At 55.8% G+C, this 11438-nt stretch overlaps 1 protein-coding gene across 1 annotated transcript in view; it reads right to left on the minus strand.

Annotated features, from left to right (window-relative positions):
- Positions 1 to 10855, minus strand: part of CORO7 (coronin 7) — a 63966-nt gene extending 53111 nt beyond the window's left edge. Inside the window, exons 1-5 of the mRNA XM_023225868.1 lie at positions 10655 to 10855; positions 7522 to 7618; positions 6564 to 6638; positions 1788 to 1858; positions 1116 to 1299 (exon numbers count right to left, since the gene is read on the minus strand). Of these exons, the coding sequence (XP_023081636.1) occupies positions 1116 to 1299; positions 1788 to 1858; positions 6564 to 6638; positions 7522 to 7618; positions 10655 to 10714 (487 nt within the window). The 5' untranslated portion in view covers positions 10715 to 10855. The remainder of the gene's footprint in view (positions 1 to 1115; positions 1300 to 1787; positions 1859 to 6563; positions 6639 to 7521; positions 7619 to 10654) is intronic.
- Positions 10856 to 11438: the final 583 nt, after the last annotated feature.

Genomic DNA, 11438 nt, shown 5'->3' on the forward strand with positions numbered 1-11438 from the left:
ACTGCAACCTCCGCCTCCTGCGTTCAAGCAATTCTCCTGCCTCAGCCTCCCAAGTAGCTAGGATTACAGGCACCTGCCACCATGCCCGGTGGCTAAGTTTTTGTATTTTTAGTAGAGACGAGGTTTCACTATGTTGGCCAGGCTAGTCTTGAACTCCTGACCTCCTGATCCGCCTGCCTCGGCCTCCCAAAGTGCTGGGATTACAGGCGTGAGCCACCGTGCCCAGCCAAAGTTATTTTTTATTTTTTGGAGACTGCGTCTCGCTCTGTCACCCAGGCTGGAATGCAGTGGCGCAATCTCGGCTCACTGCAACCTCTGCCTCCTGGGTTGGAGCAATGCTCTTGCCTCAGCCTTCTGAGTAGCTGGGATTACAGGTGTGCACCAGCATGCCCAGCTAATTTTTGTATTTTTAGTAGAGATGGGGTTTTGCCATGTTGACCAGGCTGGTCTTGAACTTCTGACCTCAGGTGATCCACCCACCTCGGCCTCCCAGAGTGTTGGGATTACAGGCATTAGCCACTGCGCCCGGCCGTTAATTTTTTGAATGGAGAAAAACAACAGGAAAATAAAAAATAAAAAAAAAAAACAGTTAAGAGGATGAAACTGACGGCTACGGACAGCGAAGAGAGATGGGGTGTTTATTACAGCCTCATAGAATCTTAAAACGTGGCTGGGTGTGGTGGCTCAAGCGTGTAATCCCAGCACTTTGGGAGGCCAAAACGGGCGGATCATGAGGTCAGGAGATCGAGACCATCCCGGCTAACACGATGAAACCCCGTCTCTAGTAAAAATACAAAAACAAAATTAGCCGGGTGTGGCGGCAGGCGCCTGGAGTCCCAGCTACCCGGGAGGCTGAGGCAGGAGAATGGCGTGAACCCGGGAGGCGGAGCTTGCAGTGAGTTGAGATCCGGCCACTGCACTCCAGCCTGGGCGACAGAGTAAGACTCCGTCTCAAAAAAAAAAAAAAAAAAAAGAATCTTAAAACTTTTATACTATGTAAGTGTAAAACTTTGGTATCTGTTTTTACATTTATGTTACTAAACACGCCAGTAAAGAAACGGAGTGCTATCCAGAGTTGGACTGCCCTGGGAAGGGCAGGCCAGGGTGGCCTGTACCTGTCAGAGGCTGCTGCTTGGCTGCATCCCAGACCTTCACAGTGGTGCCTGCTGCGCTCACCAGAACGCCGTCAGAGGTGGGGTGGAACTGCAGCACCTCCACTGGGAGGTCCTCGGGGCCCAGCACCACCCCGGGTGCTGAGGGCAGGGCCTGGCCGGGCCCTGGCAGCCGCCAGAGTTTTACCTGCAGGAAAGACCAAGTCCGTGAGCACACGGTTGAGGGCCTCACTGTCTTGAGCCAGCTGCCGTGACCCCAGTGAGGTCCCATGTTGGAACCAGGCTGCTCCAGGAGACCACACCATTGGTCTGTCGATGGGGGGGTGCCCACCCTCCTCAGCTTGCTTGGGCCGGGGGCTGCATACCCCACATCTGAGAAAGGAGGGAGGGAATCTCAGCTCCAGGACCACAGGGCATGGTCCGAGAGTCGGGGAAGTGGCTCTGCTGTTTCTGGCAGCCTCCCCACCTGCTGTCCTTGGGCTCCAGGTCAGGTCACAGCCACAGCTCCAAGCAAGCCCTGTGGGGCCAGGAATTCAGACCAGCCCTGCAGCCCTGGGGGAGTGTGGCACGGCTGGACTGGAAGGCAGCAGAGCCCTGTGGGGATGGGGGTGGGGCTCAGAAACCCTGGACTACGGGCTGGGACATAGAGCAGCTCTTCCAACTGGCTCCACTCACCGTCCTGTCGGCCGAGCCTGTGGCCAGGAGGAAGTCATCGAAGGGCGAGAAGTCCAAGTCGGTGACCAGGTCTGTGGGAGAGGAATGGCTGAATCCACCGCAATGTCCTGTTTCCAGCCCAGTAGGAAGCAAAGCCTAGGGCTTCTGAAGTGACACTTAGCGTGCACACAGAAACAGGCTGCAAATCGACAATGCCCCTCTGGACACCATGGGGGCAAACGCCACAGGCCCCTCCTGTGACATATGTCCCTGAGGGCCCTACTGAGCCTGGGTGGCCAAGGGCTCTGGCATCAGGAGGTTGGCATGAAATGGGCAGGAAGCCCCTTGAGTCACCAGGCACACGCAGGAATGCAGCCGCCCAGCCTGACCCTTCCTAGGGCAGCACAGCCCGCTGCTCCTTCAGTGGTGGAACGTCCCCAGGAGTCACCTAATAAATTGCTTTTTGGTTAATCAACCTGGAGTTGGCTTTAGTTCTTTGCAACCAGAACCTGCATGGTGGCCGGGCATGGTGGCTCACACCTGTAATACCAACACTGGGAAGCTAAGGTGGGCGGATCACTCGGGCTCAAGAGTTTGAGACCAGCCTGGGCAACACGGTGAAACCCCGTCTCTACAAAAAATATAAAAATTAGTTGGGTGTGGTGGTGGGCGCCTATAGTCCCAGCTACTCAGGAGGCTAAGGCAGGAGAATTGCTTGAACTCAGGAGGCAGAAGTTGGAGTGAGCGGAGATCACACCACTGCATTCCAGCCTGGGCGACAGAGCAAGACCTTGTCTCAAAAATTAAATAAGAACTTGAGGCCGGGCGCGGTGGCTCAAGCCTGTGATCCCAGCACTTTGGGAGGCCGAGATGGGCGGATCACGAGGTCAGGAGATCGAGACCATCCTGGCTAACACGGTGAAACCCCGTCTCTACTAAAAAATACAAAAAACTAGCCAGGCGAGATGGCGGGCGCCTGTAGTCCCAGCTACTGGGGAGGCTGAGGCAGGAGAATGGCGTGAACCCGGGAGGCGGAGCTTGCAGTGAGCTGAGATCCGGCCACAGCACTCCAGCCCGGGAGACAGAGAGAGACTCCGTCTCAAAAAAAAAAGAACTTGAACGGCTCAGCTCCGGAGGTGGGGAGGGGTAGGTGCGGTGCACAAAGTGAGCCAGACACCAGAGGGAAATGCGGTGGGTGGCTGGGGAGGTAGAGACTAGGCGTGGAGGGTGGCAGGGGTTCGGGGCGTGAACAGGACGAGAGGCATCAGCAGAGCCGGGAGTACAGCGACCACCCACTGCCATCTGCCTCCCAACAGGGCTGGGCAGGACTGTCTTCCTCCTGGCCGCCGGAGACAGGGAAAAGATGGGACACGCCTTGGGATAGCCTTGGCCTGGAATCCCAGCTGGCAGGACCACAACAGTCCTGGGCCTAAAGCTACAGAACCCCTGCTGCCCTCACTCTGGGGTGTGCTTGCTGGGCCCTGCAGGGCAAAGTAGGTCCCTGGGCAGGTGTAGCAGCTGGCACAGGTGGGCTGGCATCTCAGGCATGAGATGTGATGAAGTAATCAAGTACTCTGAGTGCTCAGCGTGTGCCAGCACCGCAGGTACCCAAGGGCTGACATGCAGGGACCTCACTGAATCCTCATAAGGATGCAGCAGGTGGTGCTGCGGCAGCATTCCCCCACTGGAGGATGGGGACACCAAAACCCAGACAGGGTGGGTAACTGCTCCAAGTTACACAGCTGAGAGACAGGGCTGGCTTTAGAACCTGCACCGCTCAGCATGACATGCTGCTGCCTCTCCCCACTGGAGCGGGCCCCAGCTGCCACCCCACAGCCTGGACACCAGAAACGCGCCCAAAAGTTGCTCACCCTCTGCCCTGCTGGCTGCTGGGTGCAAGGGCAAGAGTGGCCCTGAGCTGAGAGGCTGAAGGAGCCCCTGAAGGCAGGGCAGCAGCCAGAGCCTCACCTGGCCATTTCTCCCCACACCAGCACCTCTGAGGCAGAAGGGCACCTGGTGCCTCTAGGGCAGGTTCCAGGGCTGCTGGAGCTCAGCTTCCCATGAGCAGTTTCCCAGGAGGGCTGCTCAAGCAGGCAAGGCTCTGAACAGCTACAGCCACAATGAGGCTACGGACTTGCCTACAAAACCCTGGTCCAGCTTCTATTTGGAGAGTCCTAGTAGCAAAGGGTTCACCACCTTGTAAGCATCACCAACTTGGGCTAGCTCCCTCATGGGTAAAAAGCATCAAAAAATCAAACATGAAGCCAGCCACAATGGTTCACTCCTGTAACCTCAGCACTTTGGGAGGCCAAGCTGGGAGGATCACTTGAGGCTAGGAGTTCAAGACCAGCCTGGGCAACACAGCAAAACCCAATCTCCACAAAACATAAAGAAATCAGCTGGGCATGGTGGTGTGTGCCTATAGTCCCGGCTACCAGGGAGGCTGAGATAGAGGATCCCTTGAGCCCAGGAATTTGAGACTGCAGTGTGCTATGATTGTACCACCATACTCGAGCCTGGGCGACAGAGAGAGACCCTGTCTCTAAAAAAACAGACAAACCCAAACACAGGCTCTTATAGACCTGGGTTCTGATTCTGGCCCTGCCATAACAATGGGTAAGTTCCTAACCTCGCAGGAGTCTCAGTTTTCATAGCTATAAAATGGGTTGTTTTAAAACCTACTTCAAAGAAATTCGAGATTAGGTGAGCACAGACTTGTTATACAAGGTGCCACACAGATGCATCTCTAAAACAACATGCTACATGAAAGATGCCAGATTCCAAAGACCACGTATTGTGTGATTCCGTTTACGTGAGATGCGCAGAAGAGGCCACTGTATAGAGGAGAGGCCGGTAAACAGCTGCAAAGGGCAAGGTAGTAAATATTCTAGGATTTCAGGGCTCAACAGTCTCAGTCACAACTCAACTCTGCAGTTGTTGCAAGAAAGCAGCCACAGACTATACATCAATGAATGGGCGTGGCAGTGTTCCAATAAAACTGTTTACAAAAACAGGCAGCCAGCTGGATCTGGCCGTGACAGTAGTTTGCAGACCTCTGCTACAGAGGCAGGAAGCAGATCAGCTGTTGCCTGGGGCTGTGGTATCCGAGGTAGAAATGGATTAACTGCAAAGGGGCACTCGGGATCTTTTGGGGATGATGGAAACGTTCTAAAACTGGACGGCAGTGCGTATGACTCACTCTCTTTAATAAGAGTCATCAGGCTCTCGGCCAGGCGCGGTGGCTCACGCCTGTAATCCCAGCACTTTGGGAGGCCGAGGTGGGCGGATCACGAGGTCAGGAGATCAAGACCATCCTGACTAACATGGTGAAACCCCACCTCTACTAAAAATACAAAAAAAATTAGCCGGGCATGGTGGCGGGTGCCTGTAGTCCCAGCTACTCGGGAGGCTGAGGCAGGAGAATGGCGTGAATCCAGAGGCGGAGCTTGCAGTGAGCGGGGATGGCAACACCACACTCCAGGCTGGGCGACAGAGCGAGATTCCGTCTCAAAAAAAAAAAAAAAAGAATCATCTGGCTCTTTACTTAAAACAGGTAATCTGACCGGGCCCCAACACTTTGGAAGGCCAAGGTGGGAGGCAGGCAGATAGCTTGAGGCCAGGAGTTCAAGACCAGGCTGGGCAACACAGCAAGACCCCATTTTACAAAAAATTTTTAAAAATTAGCCGGAGGGGTGGTGACATACACCTGTGGTCCTGATAACTTGGGAGGCTGAGGTGGGAGGATTGCTTGAGCCCAGGAGGTCAAGGCTGCAGTGAGCCATGATTATGCTACTGCACTCCAGCCTGAGTGACAGAGCAAGACCCTGTCACAAAAACAAACAAAAAACAGGTAATGTTGGCTGGGCATGGTAGATCACACCTGTAATGCCAGTACTTTGGAAGGCTCACTTGGGAGGATTGCTTGAGCCCAGGAGTTTGAGAACAGCCTGGGCAATACAGCAAGACCTTGTCTCTATATACTTTTTAAAAGTTAAAAAAAAAAAAGTTTAGATGAGAAAACTCAGCTAACATACTTAGTACAGAGAGCACTCTCCATAAATCTTAACTGTTGTTATTAACCACCATCATTATCACCATCAGAATCCCTCCACGGCCCTGCATATCCAGCCTGAGGACGAGGCATCAACTGCCTTCCCTCACCCGAAGGCCTCCCAATAAGCAGCCAGGAATGCAGGCCAGAGAGACTGGGCCCGCGGCAGCTGCAGCTGGACAGGAAGAGGTGAGGCCAGCTGGGCCGCTCTGCCTCCATCTGAGGAGAGCAAACTGTTCCCTCAAGGCAGGCAGTCTGCCAGGCAGGCTGCTGGGCGCTCCCAGAAGCAGCTGCGGGACACAAAAGGTCTCTTTGTGACAGCCCATCTCTACCCCTGCAGCCCAGCACAGCCACCTCCTTGGAGGGCCCCAAGCGGCTGGGCTGGGGAGTATGCCTGCTGGAGAGGCGGCTCCAGGAGAAGACGGAGGGCTCAGAGCCATCCAGCGTGCAGTCCTCGGCAGGGACAGGGAGCCAGCATCAGCCTGGAGCCTGGGGTGGCCACTGCACACCCTGCTCCATCCAGCTTACAACTGCAGCACACAGCTTCCATTCTCTCTGCCCAGGCCGGAATTCTATACCAGGAGGAAGCCTTCTGAGCCCCACCATTTCTGAGAGAGTGCACAGACAGGGTGACAGGAGAGACCTGGCAAACCATGGGGCAGTGGGGCCAGGTGAGGATGAATTTCTGGCGCTGGAGAGGGAGGTGCAAGTTTCAGGCTTCACCCACTAGTTAGACACCCACTCACCTGAATGGCAGCCCAGGTGGGCCACGCGTCGCTTGTCTTCTCCTTGGCCTTGCAGAGGCACAATGCCCAGTACACCTGTTAAACAAACACGGGGGCTCTGACTTCAGGCCCCAACTGAAGGAGGACCACCGACCTCCTCGCCCAGCGCTCCCAGAGGAGATGAAACCCAGCAGCTCAGCTTCAGACCTTCCCAAAGCCTCCACTAATCACAAGATCATATCCTCTGCACATAGCAATGGCCTATGGGTAGGTTCTGGCCCCATGCATGAGCCATCCATGCCTCGGATGCATACAGAAGACATTAGGTGAGAGGTCCTCTCGTTTTCACATGGGTCATACAAAAGGGGCTGGGGGCTTTTGTATGGGGTTTGTGGCTACCATCTGCCACTTTCCCCACCTTTACTTGAGGAGGAAGCCAACACCCAAGGTGGCAGAGTTGAGAGACCCAGAGAGGTCAGGGCCAACAGTACATGTGAGCCTTTGGGTACCAATCTGCCTGAAGCCCCGACCTCTTAGTTAGGTTAAAACGTTATCCATTTATTGCTTAAGCCAGCTTGAGGGTCTGAGTTACCAGTATCAATCAAGAGAGTGCCAACCAAAACATGGGATTTTCAAACCTTTGTGTTCCTACTGTCCCCAGCCATCCAGGGCCTGAAGATGAGGAGCAGGGAGCACAGGGGGACAGCTGGAAATACAAGCATCAGTCCCCTCCCAGCCCTCCTGGCCATGCTCTTGCATGTGGTTTGTACACACACATGCCCTAATCAAAAGCAATCAGATTACTGCGCTTGGACCAGTTTGTGGGGGTCTAAAGCCTGGCATGGGGCTCACCTCTGAGCTCCCCAAGGCAGTTCTGTTCCAAGTCTCCAACCAAACCAAGCCTGCCCCTGCTCCCCACCCCATCTATGGTGACGATGACCAAATACGTGAGCGAATCACACTCATGGCCACTCCCTACCTGGATGGTCGGAGTTGAACGCGATCAAGCTGCAGCTTGATTTGATGTGGTTCCTGCATGAAGGGGCGGTTCCTGCTCGAATGTCACTGATCCAGGCCTGAAAACCAAGAGTAAAGAAGCATGTGATGAGAGACAGGTTTCCACCTCCACACATGCCTAAAGCAAGGGGTGGGGCATAATCTGGGGAACTCTAGCTCAAAGCTGTACCATTCGAGATGCATTCTTCTATTTACTTTTTCTTTTCTGTTTGAGACAGTCTCAGTCTGTTGCCCAGGCTAGAGTGCAGTGGTACAATCTCGGATCACTGCAATCTCCGCCTCCTGGGTTCAAGTGATTCTCCTGCCTCAGCCTCCTGAGTAGGTGCCTGCCACCAAGCCCAGCTAATTTTTGTATTTTTAGTAGAGATGGGGTTTCATTATGTTGGCCAGGCTGGTCTCGAACTCCTGGCCTCAAGTGATCTGCCTGTCTCGGTCTCCCAAAGTTCTGGGATTACAGGCATTAGCCACCCAGCCGTGATGTATTACTTCAGATCGGGTCCCCACTCACGAAGTCCCTTAGAAAATGCAAAATGTGGGCAAGGCGCAGCTGCTCATGCCTGTAATTCCAGCACTTTGGGAGGCTGAGGTGGGCAGATCACCCTGAGGTCAGGAGTTGAGACCAGCCTGGCCAACATGGCGAAACCCTATCTCTACTAAAAATACAAAAATTAGCCAGGCATGGTGGGGGGGGAGGCACCGACAATTCCAGCTACTCAGGAGGTTGAAGCAGGAGAATCGCTTGAACCCAGGAGGCAGAAGTTGCAGTGAGCTGAGATCATGCCACTGCACTCCAGCCTGGGCAACAGAGCGAGACTCCGTCTCAGGAAAAAAAAAAAAAAGAAAGAAAGAAAAAGAAAATGCAAACTGTGGCCAGGCCTCCCCCAAGTACCAGGAGAAAAACACCCAAGCTCAGGGAAGGGAACCAGCAAGGCCTGGCCTCATCAGGACACACCTCTCCACAAAGTCTCATAAGGAAAAGGCATACCCCCACCCAAGGGGAGGCAGAGGAGAACTTTTCTGAAACTAAGATCTGCAAGGTCCACACATTTTCTCTGTTGTCGTCAAACCACCGCTCAGCACTCCTTCCTGCCCTCAATGACAGAACACCCACGTTTCCCAATCCACCCACCCATGGCACCCCGGAAACCACCTCCGCAACCTGAAGTTTCTATATCAATGTTCACCTGCCATGGTTAGAGCATCACTTCCACCCTCTTATTTCTCCCTCCTGATTCGTGTTTACTGTATAAACACAGTGACTGGAAATATCTGTGAAAAGACCAGATCACCTGTTCTCCCACCTCCCTAACATAAACTGTTTTAAGTTCTCCCTACAGTCTGTAGTTCCATGCCTATCTCTTTTATGTTGCTGGACTAGGGCCCACGCAGGAGCAAGAACTAGGACCCCTCAAGTATTCTCCAGACCCCTCCAAGCAGTACTTAACTGCACTCAGAGCCGCCAGCTGTCTTGATACAAACCTAGGTACCTCCTCCTAACTTTTTTTTTTTTCTTTTTTTGAGACAGTGTCTCACTCTGTTGCCCAGGCTGGTGTGTAGTCGTACGATCTCGGCTCACTGCAACCTCCGCTTCCTGGGCTCAAGAGATCCTCCAGATCCTCCAACCTCAGCCTCCCAAGTAGCTGGGACCACTGGAGTGAGCCACCACGCCTGGCTAATTTTTTTTTTTTAACTTGTCGTACAGAGGGGTTTCGGCACGTTGCCCAGGCTGGTCTCAAACTCCTGAGCTCAAAGTAGTCCACCCACCTCAGCCTCCCAAAGTACTGGGAGTCACAGTGTCCAGCCCCTCCCCCTAACTTTTCAATGGCTCCTCACCGCATTGAGAATAAAACCCAACTTCTTCCGGTGGCCCTCAGGTTCTGCAGGACCACTCTGGGACTCATCTGTCACCATGCTGCTCCGGCCATCCTCTCCATCCACTCATGTTCACTTTCCATTTCTCCACCAGGCTCTTTCTCAATTCTCACCCTTCTGGCCTCAGCTGAAATGCTACCTACTCCAAGCAGCCTTTCCTGACCACCCTACTGAGACTGGCCCCTCAATTCTCCATCCCAGCCCCTTATGTGTGTTCTTCGATGTCCTTATGAAAACCTCCAATGCTCTTGTCCGTCAGTTTGCTGTCTCCCTCATGAGGCTACAAGTGTCACAGGGGAAAGAAAATGCCATTGTGTTCACCGCAATGAACAGCTTAGCACAGCATGAAGTGGGAGCAAAGGAAATATAGCCCAGACCACAAAAATGGAGCCTCTACCCAGACTGCTCTGACTTGCTCTGGGACCCTGATGGGGTCACTTGAGGTCAATTCCCAGGCCCAGGTATGGCAGGACACTCCCAGGCCTTACAAACAACATGGAAAGCGGCAAAGCAGAGCTGACATCCTCCAAAGCACACCTCTCATCAGTCCTCCTGCCCTTTCGGGGATCCGAAGGGTCTCCCGGCACCTGCCTCAGCAATTCTTTGGGGCTCCACCTGCTCAGGCTTCCCCAGGCCCCACCCAGCAGTGGCAGCATCACCGAGATAAGGGAAGAGCTTGCGCCAGCAGCCAGAAGAGGAAGCACCGGCGGAAACCCGAAGGAGGGGCGCGTGCGGCCGAGGGGCTCCCTCCCCACCACTGACACACTCGGGCTCCCCGGGGCCAGAGGAGAGAGGGGCGTCTCCCCACAGCCCAGCCCGGGGCAGGGGTGACTCGGAGCGGCAGGGAGGAGGAGCCAGGCGCCGGCAACGGCCCGAGCCCCGGCTCTCGGCGAGGCCGACCGGAAGCTGGAGGCGGCCTGGCAGGCCTGGGCCCCGACTAGGAGGGCTGCGCCGCCTCGGGGGCCCCGGGGCGAGGTGGGTGAGGCAGGCAGACCGCCAGGGTCACCGAGCGCCAGAGGGAGCCACGGGAGCGCCGGACTCTGCCCTCCGGAGGCGACGAAACGGCCCGGACGCCGGGGCCCAGGCCTGAAGGGGGTTCCCCGGGGATGGAGGGCTCGGGGTTCCAGGCGGCCCTCGGGGGGCCCCGTGTGGGGTCCGGGCAGGGGGAGGGGCAGCCGGCCGGGGCCCAAGGCGTCAGCGCCCGGTCCTCAGGCTGGACTCACCTCGCGGCGGGGTGGCCGAGCCTCCGTGTGCCGGAACTTGGACACCCTGAAGCGGTTCATGGCGACCGGGACGGCGGCGGACGCGGCTTCGAGGACCCCGGGCGGCGAGTCTCAGGTGCACGCCGAGCAACCGCGACTCCGGCTGCCTAGGCCCTACCCGGGACCCAATGCCGCGGTCACGCCCCCGGCACGCCCCACTGCCAATCGCAGCCGCCTCCGGCCGGCTCGGCCACGCCCCTGACCTCTCTCGTTTCGTTCGCTTACCGCCGGCCCCACCCCCCGAGGCCACGCCCTGATATCGAGGGGACTGACAGGCGAGGGTGGGAGGTCACGTGGGGCGCAGCTGTCCGCCCACGTACCGTGTGGTGCTTGCTTGCCCAGTGGGGTCTGGGTTGCAGCATCCGCGATTTTGTGTGCAGGATTTGCTGTGGAGTAGTATTTGCCGTGTACCTAGCACGCCTTCCAGCACTATCTACCTCTTCCCGTAGAAGAGGGAGAAATTACCTCCATTTCAGAGACAGGAAACCCTCCGCTAAAGGAGAATGTAAGCTGTTGGTCCCCAGCTCACACCAACGGTAAGAAGCAGAGGGGCAACAGGGGCCCAGGTAGACCAGCAAATCCCTGTCTGCCGGGCCTACTCAAAAGCCTCTGCATCGGGCCAGGTGCGGTGGCTCACGTCTGTAATCCCGGACTTTGGGAGACTGAGGCAAGAGGATCCCTTGAGTCCAAGAGGTCGAGGCTGCAGTGATCTGTGATCGTGCCACTGCACTCCAGCCAGGTGGAC

The sequence above is a fragment of the Piliocolobus tephrosceles genome, chromosome 17 (genome assembly GCF_002776525.5).
Source record: "Piliocolobus tephrosceles isolate RC106 chromosome 17, ASM277652v3, whole genome shotgun sequence".
In the NCBI taxonomy this organism is placed as follows: Eukaryota; Metazoa; Chordata; class Mammalia; order Primates; family Cercopithecidae; genus Piliocolobus; species Piliocolobus tephrosceles.